Source organism: Onychostruthus taczanowskii, unplaced genomic scaffold, assembly GCF_017590055.1.
Source record: "Onychostruthus taczanowskii isolate IOZ18803 unplaced genomic scaffold, ASM1759005v1 scaffold6, whole genome shotgun sequence".
Lineage (NCBI taxonomy): Eukaryota > Metazoa > Chordata > Aves > Passeriformes > Passeridae > Onychostruthus > Onychostruthus taczanowskii.
Window position 1 is genome coordinate 17,908,185 of NW_024503679.1, and position 18,331 is coordinate 17,926,515.

General features: G+C 48.9%; 1 protein-coding gene across 5 annotated transcripts in view; it reads right to left on the minus strand.

Annotated features, from left to right (window-relative positions):
* Positions 1–392: 392 nt before the first annotated feature.
* The window catches only part of UACA (uveal autoantigen with coiled-coil domains and ankyrin repeats), a 40,043-nt gene continuing 22,104 nt past the window's right edge, over positions 393–18,331 (minus strand). For 3 of the 5 annotated variants that reach the window (XM_041419046.1, XM_041419044.1, XM_041419045.1), the window contains exons 2-18: positions 16,282–16,415; positions 15,742–15,830; positions 14,887–14,951; positions 14,136–14,193; positions 13,260–13,330; positions 13,049–13,155; positions 12,029–12,210; positions 11,553–11,590; positions 11,339–11,422; positions 10,688–10,795; positions 9,060–9,158; positions 8,824–8,860; positions 7,982–8,034; positions 4,160–6,811; positions 3,448–3,600; positions 2,145–2,210; positions 393–2,062 (exon numbers count right to left, since the gene is read on the minus strand). In XM_041419046.1, coding sequence (XP_041274980.1) covers positions 1,991–2,062; positions 2,145–2,210; positions 3,448–3,600; positions 4,160–6,811; positions 7,982–8,034; positions 8,824–8,860; positions 9,060–9,158; positions 10,688–10,795; positions 11,339–11,422; positions 11,553–11,590; positions 12,029–12,210; positions 13,049–13,155; positions 13,260–13,330; positions 14,136–14,193; positions 14,887–14,951; positions 15,742–15,830; positions 16,282–16,415 — 4,068 coding nt within the window. In that variant the 3' untranslated portion in view covers positions 393–1,990. Of the gene's footprint in view, positions 2,063–2,144; positions 2,211–3,447; positions 3,601–4,159; positions 6,812–7,981; positions 8,035–8,823; positions 8,861–9,059; positions 9,159–10,687; positions 10,796–11,338; positions 11,423–11,552; positions 11,591–12,028; positions 12,211–13,048; positions 13,156–13,259; positions 13,331–14,135; positions 14,194–14,886; positions 14,952–15,741; positions 15,831–16,281; positions 16,416–16,519; positions 16,539–18,331 lie in introns of those variants that run through there. The other 2 variants (XM_041419047.1, XM_041419048.1) reach the window with 2 other exon arrangements.

The following is an 18,331-nucleotide window of genomic DNA, read 5'->3' on the forward strand; positions in this document are numbered from 1 at the left end:
GCAGCAAACTCCAGCCTCCCAGCATTCCCGGCCATTCCCAAGGCAGCTCCTCCAGACAAAAGGCACATTTCCCTTTCCAGAGAGCTGTTCCACACCAGAGCCTGGTGCCAGCCCCAGCTCCAGGCTCCATTAGCTCGTTAATGTGGCGCTGCTGCTCCAGGGGACCCTGGGGCCTCTCTGGTGGCATCTGACATTCCGGTGACCTCCCATTTCCTCCTGGCCATGGATGTGGAACTTCCCCAGGGAGGGGATGGGCTTGTGGCTGGCCTGGTTCATTCCATGAGCCTGCAGACACCCCCATTTTCCCAGGATTTGCACAGTCCACACCCATTAAAGCTCAAAGCTCCATTGATATTTTTGTATCCTAAAAAGAATCGACCACTACAATACAAAAAAAAAAGAAGAAACCATTTTATTGATATTGTAATATGGGAGAGATTTAGAAAAGCATACCTAGAACTCCCTGGATAAGGAAACACAGTATCAAAATAGGCCAGTTAGTACAACAAAAGAAATCCTCTCCAATAAGTTTCAAGTAATGCAATCATAAAAGAATTTGGCTAAAAAGTAACTCTTTACTCTGAGATGTTTTCTGTAATAGTCCTCTAAGAAACTAAAGGAAAGCAGCAGCAGATCTGTTTTACTACAGACATGTATTCAGTAAATATATTAAGGGTATTTCTATATAAAAACTGCCCTGCACATCCATCACTGTCTGGAGCCTCCACGTGGCCTCTTCAATCCTACAAGACTCTGCCCAAAAAGGGAGAAAAAAGAGGAGACAAACACAACTCTAGGGTAAAAAAAGGAGCCCAAGGCCTGGAGGGGCAGCTGGGGGAGCCCAAACAACACAAAGCAGGGAACTCTGACTCCAGCCCTCATTTTTCAGGAATATGGAGAGGAAGTTTGGCTTTTCTGCATCAGGATGCCACATTCCCCCTTGGTGGTTATCAGCAAAGGCTTTTAAAAAGCAGACTGAGGTCAGCACTCACTGGTGCTCAATTTAAACAGCCCTGTTCCTTAACAGGCTCATTTTTCAAAGACTTCCCTTGAACAGCAACAAATTTCATGGTTTGGTTTTTTGGTTTTTTTTCTCATAACACTTCCTTATGGAAACCATCCTTCAGTTAAAAAATGAAGCCTTGTTTCATGGGGAGATTCCAGCAATTAAAAATTCTCCTTCCATTAATCCTCATACTGACACCTTCCCCCATAAATAAGATTAAAGCACATCATTTACAGCTCAGACTTCCACGAGCTGGTGTTTGAAAATCCAGTACCTGAACTGCCCCACTGAGCTGCTCAGTCCCACCCTGAGGGCTCCTGACAGCAGGACCATGGCACTGCTGTCCCCAAACCAGGCCACTCCAGCCTGCAGGAGTCAGGATTGAAGCATTCAGGGACACTTTGGGGGAGGGAGGGCAGGGAGTGTTAGTGTTTGGATGGAAAACCTGATTTTTTAAAGTCTTGTAGAAGCGAAGGCACTAAATCTTAAGCTTATATATTAAATAAAGGCTGTAACTTGGCCAGCCAAGTTACAAGAGAGCAAAACACCTTCCTGTGTGTGTCACAGCACATCCTGCTCAGCCAGTGTGACAAATGAGCCACTTTCTCTTAATCATTAAGGGACATCCACAGCTACAACACTCAGCCACGCTGCTCTGCACAGTTTATTTTTAACCATCCCATGAGAGTTCAAGTTCAAGGATCAGCTGGAGCTTCTGGGTACAGGTCCTGCTTTAACAAGTGGTCAATCAGACATTAAAATAACTTAACCTCTATGTCATCATTTTGACAGTTTTTAAAAGGTGTTCTATACCTTTCATCCATCCCATGAATAAAGTGAAACGCCACAGCCCTGGTTTAGTGTTTGATGAGGAGGAAATGCTTCAGCTCTGAGAGCTGTTGGGCACTGGGAGGCTGTAAGTGATGCTGGTAAAGCTGCACTAACTCCAACCAGCAGGTTCTCACTGCCACGGGCACAGGGGGCTCAGCACACCAGGCCCTGCCTCATGCGGATGATCTGCAGCAGGGCAGCCTGCACATCTTCATCCATGTGACCCTGCAGGAGCAAACACGGGTCACAAACACTGCAAAGCCCTCTGAGCAGCACCCACCCTCCCCAGGGGACCCTGCAGCATCACCTGGACAGCGCTGAGCAGGTGTGTCCTGTACACTGCCACCACCTCCTGGTGCTGCCGGGCGGCGTCCTAGGAGAGACAGCAGGGACACGGGTGAGCTCCTCACACCTTCAGCCCCTGCCCCTCCCAGCCCTGTGCACCTGGCTTTGAGCACAACCACTGCTGAATTTCCTGGTTTAAGTTTTATCCCTTCCACTGATTAAGGAAAAAAAAAAGTGACTGCTCTTTTTGCTGGGAGGCTGCCAGGAGCTGAGATCACAGAATATCCTGAGCTGGAAAGGAAAGGAGCATCAGAGCCCAGCTCCTGGCCCAATGTGGTGGTTGAGAGTCTGGTCAGAAAGAAAATCAGATAAACTTTCCCAGCCATCCCTCTGGGAAGTTTTGAGAAAACTCAAAAAAAGAATTAAAACAATCCCACCACTAGTATTCTGAACTTGTAAGATGTTTACAAGAAGTGTTGTTCCTAATTAACCAGGAGTGTAAGGAGTATTAGTTGAAGACCAATCAAGTCCAACCTTCTCAGAACTATCTATAAAAAGAATGTGAGTCTAACAAACTCAGCTTTTACCTTCTAAAAACATCAGTCATGTCACTTCACCCACCCATCCTCACTACAGCAGCGACAGCCCTGCACACTGCCTTCATCACCAGAAACAACTATTTGGTTAAAACCACCCTTTTTAGAACACTTTCCCTCATAAGAATCAACCCTGCAAGTACTCTGACAGAGGTATTTGTGAATCTGAGCAGGAGCACAACTCACTTTGCTCAGACACAGCTTTAGTAATGAGCTTTACTGAGGCCACAGAAGCGAGCACAAAATCCCAGCGCTCAGGACGTGCCCCCTGCTCTGTCAGTGCTTCATGACAAACAACACACCCAGGGCTTGCAGGCAGAGGAACACAACCCAAAACCATTAAGAAATTACCACCTGAGCCTTCCAAGGTGAGAAAAAAAATATATGGTTGTAAGAAATGACTAAAGCTGAGCCTGCATTCAGAAATGGTCTTGGCAGGATTATAGCAGAGGATCACATAAGCACAGATTCCCCCCACTTTGCTTATATCCCTTTTATCTGGAGAAGCTGTCAAGTGTTACAACTCCAACTGAAGAGGAAAGCAGAAAAAAAAATCACAGAGAAGGAGAACCCAGGGGCAAAAGCCCAACCAAACAATGGATAGTGTACTTGTGGAGTGTGAGGCTGCAGTCCCACCCCTGCTCCAGCGGGCACATCCACATTTCCCTGTTTACACAGGAATTAAGCAATGCTACTGCACGTCAGACAACACCTTGTGTGAGCACTTACAGCCAGCTGCTGCTGGAGTGTTTTCACTTGGCTCTGGAGCAGTTCCACCTGCTGGTTGTGCCTCTTGGAGGGGATCCCAGTGGTGTATGTCAGCTGGGACAAGCCGTTGAGAGCCTGCTTTAACCGCTCCACGTCGTTCAGCAGCTCTGTTATCTTTAAAAAAAAAAACATACAGAAAACACCGTTTAAGGATGCCTCACTGCAAACTGCTCTTTAACATTCTTTCGAGTCTGATGAAGCCCACAGAACGCTCAAAGGTCTTTGTCCCAGCTTGCAGAGAGAGGACTTTGCTTTCTTGACGTGCTGGTTGTCATTGTGCTCCCTGGCACTGGGGTGTGGCAGGTACAGACCCTGCAGTGACATAAGGGACTGAAAAAAGGGAGGATCTAAGGACATTCCAGGTCTAACTTCCAGGAAGCACAGTGAACCTTTAGAAGTCAAGTCAGAGATGCCCAACAAACAGAGCTCCAGTGGAAACAGGAGCTGATATCCCCAGAAGTCTGAAGCTTTAACAGAATTTAAACACTACACAATGTCCAGAACATATAAGGGACCAGAAAACTTTGCATGATGTACAATCAGGACTTCAGCAGCTTTGGGCCAGCCCTGGGTTCCCAATGCTCAGCACCAAGTGGTGCTGGAGCATCTCAGGAGCTGCAGAGCCCAGTCCATGGATGCTGAGAGCATCAGGAGCACCAACCCCGGATCTCACCTTGTTGTCCTTGGCTTCCACCTGCTTTGCAGACTCCTGGATCCTCTTCTGCAGGTCAATAATGGTTGTCAGGGATTTGTCACACCTCTCCTTCTGGTCCTTGATCTCCTGCTCGATGCTGCAGCTCCTCAGCTGGAGCATCTCCTTCTCGTCCTTGAGGGACAGCTCGCTCCTCCTGGCCTGCAGGGCCTCCTCGCAGGCCTGCTCGTACTTCTGGCTCATGCTGGCCAGGTGGCCGGCCATGCTGCTCACCTGGGCCTCCAGGGCACCCTTCATGGAGCTGTACTCGGCCACGGCCACCACCTCCCGGCTCTGCAGCTCTGCCAAGGCCTGCTGGCTCAGCCGCAGCTCCGCCTGCAGCCTCAGCACCTCCTCGCTCTTGGCCCGCGTTTCCGCCTCCTTTTCCTCCAGGCTGCGCCTGATGGCCGCCACTTCTCCCTCCAGCCCTTCCTTCAGCTGGGTATATTCCACCAGAGGCACCGAGGACTCCTTCAGAGCAGCCAGCTCCTGCTGCAGCCGCCCGGCTCGGAGCGTTTCCTCGTGGCAACGCCGCTCCTCGCTGCTCAGGGCCTGCCGCAGCTCCTCCACCGTGCGGCCCAGCGTCTCCCTCAGGGCCTGCAGCCGCTCTGCCGGGAGCCGCCGAGCCGCGGCCCCGTCCTGCTGCCCCTCCTGCTTCCTCAGCAGAGCCCTCAGCTGCTGGTTGAGCTCCTCCATGCTGCCGGCACACAGCCTCTCCAGCTGGTGGGATTTCTCTGCCAGGACGTAGTTCTGCTGCAGGTCGTTCTGGATGGACAGCAGCCCGCTCCTGAGCTTCTGGCTCTCCTCCCTGCACCTCTGCGCCTCCTCCTCGCTTCCCCTGCGCCGCTGCTCCTGCTCCTGCAGCTGGGCCCTCAGCTCCTTCACGGTGGCTTCCAGGCTCTGCTCTCTGTCCTCAAAGGAGGCCACCGGCGCGTATTTTGACTTGATGCACTCCTGAATTGTGTCCAGCTCCTTCTTCTGGGCTTCGATTTCTGCATGCAACTGTCGGATTTCATCCTGCCCCCTCTGGTGCTCAGCCCTCACGGCAGCGTTGCTCTCCTGCAGCTCTTGCACGTTTTTGTTTAAAGTATTTACCGTGGCTTCGTGATCTTTTAAACTGATATACTCCGTGTTTAATTGGTTCTCTAAGAGTTTCACCTTGTTTTTTAAAGCTCCATTTTCTTCGTTTACCCTCAGGAACTCTTGCTTTATCTCTCCAATTTTGCCCTTCAGATCTGACAGCTCCCCGTTGGTCTTTTCCAGGGTGCTGTTGAGGACAGTTTTAACCTCCTCGTGCGTGGTGGCCAGCACGTACTGATCCCTCAGGCTCTCCCTCAAGCCTGTGTTCTCAGCCACCAGTTTGCCCACTTTCGCTTGCTCCTCATCGTATTTCTTCCGAAGCTCAGCAAGCTGCTTCTCAAGCTCAATCCCATTAGATTTTAAAGCTTCCAGCTCTTTCTTGTGCTGCTCTGGAGACAGGTACACAGCTTGCAAGTGGCTGATATTCTCATTTAAGGTGTTCTTCTCTGCCAGCAACTTTTCAGCTTCTGCTTTGCTTTCATTGTACTTCTTTGTTATTTCAAAAAGCTTTTTTGTCAGGTCACCCACAGCCAGATCGTTTGCTTTCTTCAACTCCTCATGAATTTTTAAAGGCACATTCTGGCTTTTAATTTCAGTTTTTAGCATTTGGACTTGCTGCTTCAGCACCTTGTTATCAGCCTGCAATCTTTCAAGTTCCTTCTGCAGAGCCTCATTCTTCTGTGATAGCTCAGAAATTGCCTTCCCCAGCTCCTCTTCCCTCTGCTCAAACCCACTCCTCATTTGCTGGTGCTCCTCTGCCTTCACATGCCGTGCCAGCTGAGCTCTGTGGCTCTCACACTCCCTCTGTAACAGCACCACCTCTGCCTGCAGCTTCTCCCGCTCCCCTTCCAGCTCTGCTAACCTCCTTGCTTTCTCACTCGCCTCCTTTGACAGCAAGCCCTTCATGTTCTCAAACTGCTCTGCGCTCACCGACTGGGCCAATTTGGCCGCCGTCTCTCTGAGCTGCCCTTCCAACTCCGTGACGTTCTTGCCCCTTTTATCTCGCTCCGTCTCCAACTTCACAAGCTCCTTCTGCAACCTTTTGTTTTCCTCCACCAGCCTGCCCTCGTCCCTCTGGAACTCTGCCACCAGCAATTCGTTCTGCTTGATCTGGTTCCTGAGCTTCCCCACCTCAGCAGAGGCTCCCTCGTACTTGGCTTTCATCTCCCGGAGCTGCTCCTTGAGCTCCTCCGTCACCTTGGCGCTCCCCGAGGCCACCTCGCTGGCCAGGTGGTCCTTGAGAGCCAGGAAGTGGCTCTGCATCTGCTTCACCTTGCCCTCAGAGTCGAACATCCTCTTCTGCACGTCCTTCAGGGCATCCTCCAGCTGTCTGACCTGGCTGTCAGACTCCGCCTTGCTCCTCTCGCACTCCGAGGCCAGAGCTCTGCACTCCGAGCTCTTCAGGGCCAGCTCCCTCTGCAGCTTGCTGATCTCCTCCTTGGCTGCACCAAAGCAGCTCCTCAGGCTCTCCAGCTCCTTCTTCAAAGCCTCCTTCTCAGAGCTGGGGGACTGGCTAGGCAGGGACAGCTCCAGGGGCCTCAGCATCGACCTGGACTGAAGGGAAATTGGCACAAAAAAAAAATCAAAGTTCACAGCTCTGACAAGTCATGCACACTGTTTATTGCTTAGTGTTTAATATGGAACCTGCCATTATTTGGTATGGGAACTGCCTAAAATCCTTGATCTGAGCATCACTAGTACAAGAGATTTATTTATTTTTTTTCCTCCCCCATATTAAGTGTTATTCTTGCCCCTATTAGAGAACAGCTTTTAACAGCTGAAATTTAATCTCAAATATAGCTCCACATTGCTTCTCCCCAGTCATGGAATGGTTTGGGTTGGAAGGGACCTTAAATCCCATCCCATCCCAGCCATGGCAGGGACACCTTCCACCGTCCCAGGCTGCTCCAAGCCCCATCCAACCCAGCCTTGGACATTTCCAGGGATCCAGGGGCAGCCACAGCTGCTCTGGGAATCCCACCCCAGCACCTCCCCACCCTCCCAGGAAAAAATTCCTTCCCACTATCCCAGCTAAACCTAGAGGGGCAAGTATAATGCATTAATTCCACTTCCTTTGTTCTGCATTCATATTTAATCACTCATTTGCTAGAACAAATTAAATTTATTAAAATCCCATCCCTCAAGTGTGTGAAAATAATTTTATAAGGAATCAGAGCAGAGAATGCCATGGCTAACAGACCCTTCTTGCTGAGAAGATTGAGGAATACAGTCATTTGGAATTCTAGAAGGGTTTGGGTCAGAAGGGACCTTAAAGCCCATCTCATTCCACCCCCAAGAGTCTCTGGACCTTGTTTATACCCAAATTGTTGCTTTAAAAGGTTGACAGCTATCAAACAGAATTGTCAGAGAATTAGTACATGGCAGGCAGGAAAATGAAATAATATGTATATTATTTTATTATAATACTATAACATATTATTAAATTAGAAAAATATAATGGAGATGAGCCCCCAGTTTTCTGAGTCACGGTGTAGAACACGTTTAGGAGAGCTCAGGACAGACCCAGCAGCTCCCAGCATTTCCAGCCCTGTCACAGACAGGACTCTAGAGGGCACCAGCAGTAAAAAATAAACACAGAAAAGCAAGAATTCCCCAAAACTGTGCACTGAGAAGCAATGCTCAATAAACACACTTTTATAAGCACGTTTAGCTTTCCCAGCACGACTACCTCAGAGTTCCTTCCAGTGGTAAAACATTTATTACCTGGGATTCCACTGCAAATGCTTGGCCTTGTTTAAGTAATAAATCTTCTTTTCCTGGATTTTCAAAGCAAACAGTGTTTAGGCTCTGGTTAAAAACAGGAACACGATCACAAGAACACTGATTTTCCTGCCCAGCTTTATTCTGGTCACTGGGGTCACACCAGGCTGAAGCTGGTGTTTAAGTACTTGTTATTAAAACAACTTCTACTTAATTAATCCCCACAGGAAGCCTGGCCAAAGCCCTCCTAAGGAGGGGGACAGAAGTGGTTTGCCAGGCTGGGTTCTGTCCTGCAGAAGGGGCAGAGCTGGCAGCTTGCCCAGCTCCTGTCTGCACGTGACCTCAGCAGGGCAAGCATCCCCTGCACTCCACGTCCAGGCAGCCAAACACTCAAAATTCCATTTAATCTGTCAAGAGCCCTTGTGTTACACAAGGGCAAGGCAGCTGGGCTGGATGCAGGAGGCTGCAGTTCCTGGGAGTGGGTTCACTGCTCACACGAGTGGAGCTCAGGTGCTGTGCTGAAGTCAGACCTGTTCCTCAGGCTGGAGGCATGGACAGGGCTGCTCCCCTGGGAGCATGGAACCTGCTCAGCTCGCTGTTCTGTGAGCAGAGGGCACAGCAGGGTCCCCAGGGACATGTGCCAAGGCCAGGCACTCCTGGGAGATGGAGCAGTGGTGCCCTGGCAGCTCCTACAAACACAGCTCTGCTCACAGGGCTCAGGGCTGGGCACAAGGCCTGGCTGCATTTCAGACCAGCAGCAGGAAGAGAGGACCAAAAACCCCTTTCATCCCTGTGCTCTAACACCCCATCACACACAGCAAGCTTTAACAATTAACTGTACTTACTGTTTCCAAAGTTACCTCCAGACCCTGCAGAGTCGCCCTAAAATCAAAGAGCAAGAGACAAAAGTAAGGCTGAAAATTCACTTCACATTTCTGCTCTGTGTTAAACTAGGGGTGAAGGGGCAGGGAAAGCTTTTGCAACGAGATAACCATTCAGCAGTTTCAGCAATTTAATATGCTGAAGTACTTCCTACTGTAAATATCAATTGCTATATCCCATTTCAAATCACTCGACGTACTTCATAATACTTGAGTTTAGCTTTGAGAGCTTCAATAGTCCTTAAACTTTCTTCCTGCTGCTTTTCCTTGGTAGTCAGGATTTTCTTCAACTCATCTTTCTGAAAGAGAAGGAGTGCCACATAGCCAAAGCCACAAGAATGGACAGGTTTGTAAGACCTCAAGAGACATTTTGAAGAGTTTAGACAGAACTTCAACCAAGATCAGCACCGAAAGAATTCCTAATTTTAGCTTCTGCAATTGTTCTTCAAGGCTGCTCCTCTACAGGAGGAGTCTTGAAGAATGACTCAAGAATATGCACCAACATAACCTGCTACTGTTTAATTAATTCATATTGGTTAGTCTTGCATTACTAAAAGTAACTACAGAGATGCTTAATATTATCAGTGTGCTTAATATCCTAAATGAGCTTTAAAGGAGCCGTGGGAAGGATCATTATTTGTAGTTACAGAAATGCTGTGGAGCTGCAGAAACTGATCCAGAGCATCAGATGCTTCACTTGGCATTTTTAGGTAGCTTTTAAGTAATGTACTTAAAACTGCAGAGGAAATAAAAGAGAGAGCTGCTTCCCCTACTCCCCAGCGCTGTTACAGCTGCAGGTGACACATCCTACCTCATTCTCAAGATCATCTGCAAACATTTGCTCCTGCAAAAATGACAAAAAAATCCCCCCAAATCATTTTCTCAATGATGTTCAAGGGGCTCACACACAGTTCATCAGCTGACAAATCCACCCCAGCTTCTAATGCTCCCCTTCCAATTTCCATCCAGATTTATTGCTCTGTTTCCTACTTCTCTAGCCAGGAGGCAAGGGTGTCTGACAGAGCAGTGTCTCTGGGAACTGGAGTACCTCCTGTTTTCCAGCTCAGACACTACTGAGGCAGCCAAGTACAGAAGAAGTTTGCTGATTTGGGGAAGTGGCTTTTAAGAAGTTCATTTTATAAAGGCAATGCTTAAAACAGGAGTGCAGACAAGCCAGTGACAGCACTAAGAAATATTCTTTCTATCCATGGGCTACATTTAGGAGAAACTGCATAAATGCACCTCTACAAAAACAGAGCAAAGAAACAGCCTTCAAAAAGCAAAAAAACAACAAAAAAATCTTCCTTACATTATCTTTCTACTCATCACATTTAGACCTCCAAAAGGAGGGAATTTTTTTTTTAAATCAGCATTTCCAGTTTGGGTGAGAAGCTTCTGTTGGAAACCTTTGGCTTTGTTTTCCTGCCAATTGAAATTTTTTCTTTTCTCTGTGCTTCCACCTGCAGTACCAGCTGGAAAATCAGCTGATGACAAAGCCCTGCCACACACCACCGACATTTAATGGAGAGATGAAGTTCAGCCTCCAAATTCCAGCACTCCAGAGCAGCCCATGGCTCAGCTGCACGGGGGGGCAGAGCCACAAATGCTGCTGCCCAAATTTCTGGGTGTCAGGGAAGGACATGGCACCAGCCTCCTCACAATTCCAGTGTAACTACAGGCCCAAAGGCTTTTCCAGCAGACCATGGGTGACACACCGCAGCAATTCCCAGGAAAGCAGTGCATTCCACATCCTAACTCCAGGGGCATTCCTGTCAGCACCAGGTGGCTGTCCCAGGTTTCCAGCCAGGCACTCCAAGCCCTGCTTTACCTCAGTGAGCTGCAGCTGTAGCCCACTGATTCTGTCCAGCAGCATCCTCTGCTCCTCCTGCACTTCCCTCACTCGATCTTTCAAATCTTGGTTTTCCAGCTCCAAGTCCTTAAAAGTAAAGTGTGGCATTTAAAAACAGAAATAAAAGACCTCCCCGAACTACACACACGTTGGGAAAGGTGAAGACTCTGAGCCAACAGATTTAACAGCTACTGGGCACTCCAAGCCCTGCCTAGCCTTTTGGAAACTGCAATGACATGGGAATGAGATGGGAAGATTAATGCTGGTTAGTAGAACAATTATGACACGGATTATTTTTAGTATGACACAACCATGCATCTCTTGAGAATGTTAAAAAAATAAATCTTCCTCATTTGTGACTGATTTTACTGCAGAGGCAGAAGGTTAAGAGGTAGGAAAGGTTAAGACAGGGACACTTCCAACTATTTATTACCCAAAAAACGTGCAGTTTTCTCCTGAAAAAAGCTTACAGCTCATCTGCATAATTGCCACACTGCACATCATGCAATTAGGTTTTAAGCAAACAGCAATACATGACCTTTGCTGATGGGATCATTAGTGCTCACTTCAGCAGCCCAGCTTGCCTTTAGTGCCTGTGGGAACCCACAGGATGGGATCCTGCCCACCCACCTGAGTGCTGGGCTCCTTCTGGAACACTCTGAGCTCCTCCTGTGCTCCATAGCCCCGGCCCCATTTCTGGGACACGCTGGTGGCCTGTCAGTGCAGCAGGAGAACATTCCTTTAGATCCCTGTACCACCCCCAGCACCATCCCAGCCTCCCCAGCTCCCACTGGGACAGGGGTCACACAAATGATCCCCTCTCAACACCTCTGTGGCAAAGTACCTTTTGCTCAGCCTGCCCTCTCTTGAAGCTGTCTCTTCCTAAAAAAAAAAGCACCACAAAAATTGGGAGTTACAAAAGGCACTTTGTTCAGATTCATGCAACAACGTGACACATTCAGCTAATTCTATCCCCTTCCCACCCTGGGAGGGCATTTCAAAAAATAGCCCACCACACCCCCAATTAACCAAAGATGGCAACGTCCACAAGGTTTTCTATAAAATACAGGCTATTTATTTCTATAAATAAGGGTAAATAACTCCCATGATCAATACTGTTAAGCCCTCGAGGCATCACAGCCTGCAACCCTCTTAAAAGCTTTGCTAAAACCACACAAGCCCAAGAACTGTCCTTCCCCTCCCAAGCAGTTTATGACCTCTGTGGTCAAAGGACCACAGCTGCCCTCCAGAACAGCTCCTGGAGCCACAGGAGCAGGGACACAGTTCCACCCAAAGGAAGGTGCTGTAGGTTCCTCCTACCTCTGCTGGAGTCCTCAGTGGCAGCTTTTATTAAAGCCAAAATGTCAATATTGTCCCCAATCCTGGCATAGTAAGCACAGTCATGCCCAAGGCCATCAGTCAAACCAACATCAGCACCGTTCCTGAGCAACACCTCCACGGCATCCTTGCAGCCATATTCACAGCCCAACATGAGGGCAGTCCTGGCAGGGGAGAGAGAGGGACTGAGAGATCCGGGGATCCGCAGGGCATCGCCCACAGAGCCAACCCAGGACGAGCATGTCTGATCACAGAAACCTCAGCCAAGGCACCTTCCCTCTGCCCACAGAGGAAACAGCTTTCCAAAGTCACCCGGGCAATGTTTAAATATTTGTGCAAGGCAAACAAACCCACCATAATAACAATATTTCCATGAAACCAGCACAGACTCGCTGCCTTTGAAAGTTACACGGTGTTTGGAGAACTCCCATGACTTTGGTTTCCTCTACCAGATACAAATGTCAACAGACACAACAAACACCAGGCAAGGAGTTTAGACAAGTTTGGAGAGGGGGTGCCTGGGAGCCCTGGCAGTGCAGCCCTGGCAGAGCTTCCCCAAACACTCCCCAGCTGCAGGACGTGCAATGTGAGTAGCCAGGCTTTGTCCCACGGCAGCCTCATGTCATGGAGGAATTCTCCAAGAAATAACTGGCAAAAGCAGCAGCCACAGACAGAACCCCCCTCCCCTGAGCCCAGGAATAAACAGCTCAAGGTCCCTTGGGAGCTCCAGTGGACTCCAGTGGTGCCAGAGCACCACTTCTGCCATGGCCCATCATGCACACTGATCCCAAAGGCTGCCTGGGACAGAAGAACCAAGTGCAGGTTTCCTGCTGGCAAGAACAAGCCTGAGAATATTCTGGATGCCAGCAGGAGCAGGAAAAGAGACCAGGTGTTGAACTGGCAGATCCATTTCCGAACTGACTGCCAGGTTCTCCTCGCCCAGACTGAGCCCATCCATTCTGCCAAGGGGCAGCCTTCCCTCAGGTGCCCTGCAGGCCTTACCTGCTCTGCTTGTCCCTGGCATTGACATCGGCCCCCCTGTCGATGAGCAGCTGGCAGACCGCGGGGCGACACATCTGGGTGGCCAGCACCAGCGGTGTCCTCCCGTCCTGGGGACATGGGGACAGCGTGAGGGCAGGGCAGGAGGCAGAGGGGGCCAGCAGCTCCCTGAGTGCAGTGGGGAGTGCAGGAGGAGGGGGAGGCAGCCCCTTACCCCGTCCTTGGAGTTGACGGCGGCGCCGTGGTCGCAGAGCAGCTGGATGCTGGCGGAGCAGTCGGACATGGCTGGGGACAGAGCAGGGAGGGAGGTGACACAGGGCAGGGAGGGGACCTCGTGCTGTGACAGCAGCCTGGGGAGGCCCCAGGCACGGCCCTGGGGGCGTGTGTTTCACCAAAATCCCCACAGCTGAGCTGAAGCCCGAGCAGGCTGCAGGGACCAGCTCCCGCACCACCCACAGCAATCCAACACGGCTGCAGCACAAGGAGGCTGCAGAAAAGCCACAGCAGAGGGTCTTCAGCCACTCCCAGCACTGCCCTGAAACTCTCCTCGTGATGCCAGCACAAGGAGGCTCCAGAAAACCCACAGCAGAGGGTCTTCAGCCACTCCCAGCACTGCCCTGAAACTCTGCTCGTGGTGCCAGCACAAGGAGGCTGCAGAAAACCCAAAGCAGAGGGTCTTCAGCCACTGCCAGCACTGCCCTGAAACTCTGCTCGTGATGCCAGCACAAGGAGGCTGCAGAAAAGCCACAGCAGAGGGTCTTCAGCCACTCCCAGCACTGCCCTGAAACTCTGCTCGTGATGCCAGCACAAGGAGGCTGCAGAAAAGCCAGCCAAAGGGTCTTCACCCACTCCCAGCACTGCTCTAAAACTCTGCTCGTGCTACCTGAAGATTTTACTCAACTTCACCTCAGACCTCCAAGCTCTGTAACACTGTGAAGTTCATTACTGAGGACAATGTCATGACAATATAAAACACTCTCTCCTACTACAGATACCAAAATTAGAAAAGAAGAGTTCAGCCCATCTGGAAGTAAATCCATTAATTAAATCTGCATTTCCATACAGTTACCAGCAAAGCAAAGCCCTTTACCTGCATCATGAAGAGCAGTTCTTCCCTGGAGATCCACATTCTCTGTCGGACAATTGTACTGTTAAAATAAATAATCCCAGTTATCAATCAGAATCCAGACTGCATTTACAACATCAGGTGTTTGAGCTTTAAATTGAAGCAATAAAACATTATTTAAGTACAAAAGATGCACAGGAATTGTACAATTCATTAGACTTTTCACAGATAATGAGCCTTTATATCTGCATGGAGACATGCATCAATTAAAAGTTCAAAAGAACCCATTCAAAATAACAAAGAAAAAAAAATTAAATGAGCATACACTGACCAGGAATAAATAAAGAAAAAATAAACATCACACAAACTTAAGACAGCCCTCCAACACTGTTTCATTAATGAGAGTGTGTGGCTATAAATGCCCAGCTTTTGAAGCAAACACTGCTCTGGAGCAGCCAGTGTTGCTGCTTCTGAACTGCAATCAGACAGGGAACAGAAGTCTTTTAAAGACACTCAGCCCCATTTTCTTCAAGAACCACAAACTACAACTTGATTTGATAATCTATGAAAATATTTTTTAAAAAAGTTCATTTTCTTTATTTTAGCCCTCTTTCAGTCCCAACCTGGTATTTAACATGAAAAAGTCTTTCCCCCGTGACTCTTATTTTTTAAAAAGAATCTGATTATGAAAGAAATCACACACCCCAGTTTTGAGCCAGTGTATGTAAAGCCACTTTCCTCCCCTCAATATAAAAGACAAGCTGTATTTTCATACCTGCAAGAGCTTCTGCAGGCACAAAGCATGGCCATACTTTGCAGCCAAATGCAGGGCGTTCCTGCCTGAAAACAGAGAACAGCAGCTCAGGGTTTGTCAGTGGATTTCTGATGAGTATTCCCAGCATTTTAGATACAACAGTTCCTGTGTGCCAGTCCCTGCAGATCTGTGCTGAGACACCTCATTTCTTACAGCCTTTTGCTGCTCCAGTGAATCTTCAATCAAGGATGAGAGTTCATTTGTGAAATTCATCTCAGAACACTGCATATCTGACTCCACAAGGATTTAAAAAAATCAACTCTCACATAAGAGGAGGAGGCCAAGTTATTTCTGTAAATTTTCTTGTTCTCAGTTTCATATTAAACCTATTAAATTCTGAGGTAACCACCTGAAAATTAGCATCTGTTTTTAACTGTCTCTTCCATAAGACATTCCACAAACTCTGCTAGCACTCAAGGAAATCTGGAAGGTTCTGAGCTCCTGAGGCTCAGCTGGGCACACAAACACCTCCCACAGCATTCCACTGACTCCTCACCTCCAGCTCATTTAAAACTGTTCTTATCCTGTTGTCCTCACCCAGAAATGCTGATCTCACCAGTGAGTCTGGAGCACATTATAAACACAATTAGAGCAGCACAAACCCACATTCCTGAAGTTCTGCTGCATTCATGAATTCCACGGCAGGCTACGGCCAGTTTCCTGAAGACCAGCAACAAGCCACACAAATAATTTGGTTTTTTTGCCAGCCACAGAAGAAGGAAGAGCTGTCCTGTGGTCCAGCTTGACTTTATTGCAGAATGAAACCCAGCTGGGAGCATTTTCAGGCTGCCCTTTCAGGGCCTGTGAGGAGCCCACCTGCAGCATCAGTGGCTGTGATATCAACTCCGTGCACCAGGATGGTGTTCAAGCAGTCCAGGTTTCCCTTTGATGCTACAACATGGAATCTAAAAAAAGAGAAAAGACCTTCCTTAGGCACAGCTAGTTTGAAGACAAAAATGGCAATATTGGCCAGGAAAGACAAAGCCAGCAGCTGTATAAGGGAGGTGTTATGGGGCCAGCTCTGGACAGCATCCAGTTAAGGGTTCTGCAAATATTACTTCAAGGAGCAAGGCAAATTTCCTGAGAAACAATCACTATTTACCTGGATCAGTGAACCAGCTGAAATAGCAGCGGGGTTTCAGTTTCTCTCTAATACTCAAACCTGGCAAGAGCAAGTCTTTAAACACTCATCTTCACTTGAAGATTGTTTGGGAGTTTCCCTTTCCAGCCAGCTTAGCGGAGCTAGATCTAATGAGGCATTACACAGATTTCTGTACCCAAAAAGGTCTCCAGAGCAGCAGGAGCATGGTTTCCAGCAGCCTCCCAGCAGCACTCCCCAGCTCTGAAGTCACTTACGCGGATCTCCCTTCCACGTCCAGCTTTGTGGGACTGACCCCCTTCTTGGCCAGGATGGATGAAACCTTCTCCACATCGCCCCTCTCAGCTGCCTTCATCAGCCTGTCATCGTACTTGCTCCAGTCCGGGTTCAGCTGGGAGACACAAGCAGAGATGTGAGTTTATGGAGCACCAGGATCCACCGGGGGCTGAGCCACAGCAAAACCCAAAATTGATTTACAAACAGAGCTGCACCCACCAGGATGTTGGGAGCTATTTGTGCAACGTCCCTGTTGCACTGTTGTTGGCATTGAACCTGCAGAGCTCTGGGACAGCCTGGTTAAGCCACTTTGGTCCTAAAGTAGACCTTTAGGATCAAATTTCTTTGGTTTTCCTCATTCTGTTTCAGTTTGTCACATTCCGACAACAAATGGATGCACTAAAAATACACTGCAGGACACGGCTCTTCCTGGCTGTGCCAGACTGTTCCGTGGGTCATAAATTAGCTAAGTGTGAAATCCAAGGGAAGAACAGCTACTGAGCTGCAGAAGGAAGAAATTCAAAGTTGATAGCTGGGAATTGCCTGCAGTTCCCAAAGCCCTGTGGAGGGCAGGGAAAGCCCAAGCCAGTTATAAATAGACCACCACCATCCAGCCCCAGACAGCCCTCACCCCCCACTCCTCTCTTGTTTACTTCAAACTTAGAATCTCAGGCCCCAGGCCAAGCCTCCCGTCCCAAAATGCAGAGCTTTTCTCTTCCCTGCCAAACCATCCCTCTGAACGGCTCAGGGCTTTTCAGGAAACTGCTCTGTGACAGAAACCTCACATCCAAGCTGGACACTGATGACTGGATATCCAAGGAGCTCTTAAGGGAAGAACAATGCTTCCAAAGGAGTATTTTACTGGAAATAGGAGTATAACATTCAAATCTAACTCTGCACAGCAAAAGAATTTGCTGGTAAGGGTGAGACACAAGCAGCCTGTGGGTGCATGAAGTTACTTTTCACTGTGGCTCAGAAATTTCTCACAACGTGAAGAACATTAAACCAGGTAACCCCAGCCCAGGGTTTGTTTAAGTAAAAGAGGGTACACAAAAAAGAACAACCCCAAAAATCCAGTACCACCACCTGCACCTGCAGTGATTTGTAAAAGGGAGCTGCACTCATGATCAGAGGAGACAATCCATACAAATATCTCCAAGGGGTGTCAGAGGATGATCCACACTCTTCAATGGCACCCAGGACAAGAAGCAATGGCCAGAAACTAAAACACAAGAATTTCCACCTCAACATGAGGAAGCACTTCTTTCCACGGATGGGGCAGAGCCTGGAGCAGCTGGATTCTCCTCTGTGGATACATCCCCACCCCAGCTGGACACATTCCTGTGTCACCTGCTCCAGGTGAGCCTGCCTGTGCAGGGGGCTGGCCTGGAGCATCTCCAGAGGGCTCTTCCAGCCCTAACAACCCCTGGGTGATAATCTTTACTCTGCTTTCCCACAATAAACAAGATTACAGTAATCACGAAGGCTTAGCAGCAGCTAACCCAGTCCAGCCCCGCTAGAAGTGACAGGAGTAATAAAAATAGAGCACTAATGAAATTAGCACCAGCGCTGCCCGGCTGAGGTGCAGCACTGACTCATCAATCAATTAACACATCCATTAGCCTGAAAGCCGAGGCAGGCACTGGTGACATGTCCCTCCCCAGCTTGGACAGGCTGCCCTGCAAAGCCACCTCCTCATGCAAGGCTCAGCTTTTCGTGTCAAATACCTGAGAGACTGTGCACACACGGCATCACACCCTGCGCTCCTGAAATTCTCCTGGTGCCTTCCCATCCCCGCAGGACAGAGATCTCACCTCGGGTGCTCACACCGGGGTGGGATTGCTGGGCTGTACCTCTGCAGCTGGTACCTGCCAGCACAACTCACCCAAATGGACAGAAAATCCTCCCAAATCCTCCCCAGCCAGTCCCTGCTCCCATTTCATAAAAGTTCTGATTAACAGAAGCATTACTTTAAAAAAAAACAACACTTCAGCTATTTGTACCCACGGCCTACGGTGTACTAAGTTTAAA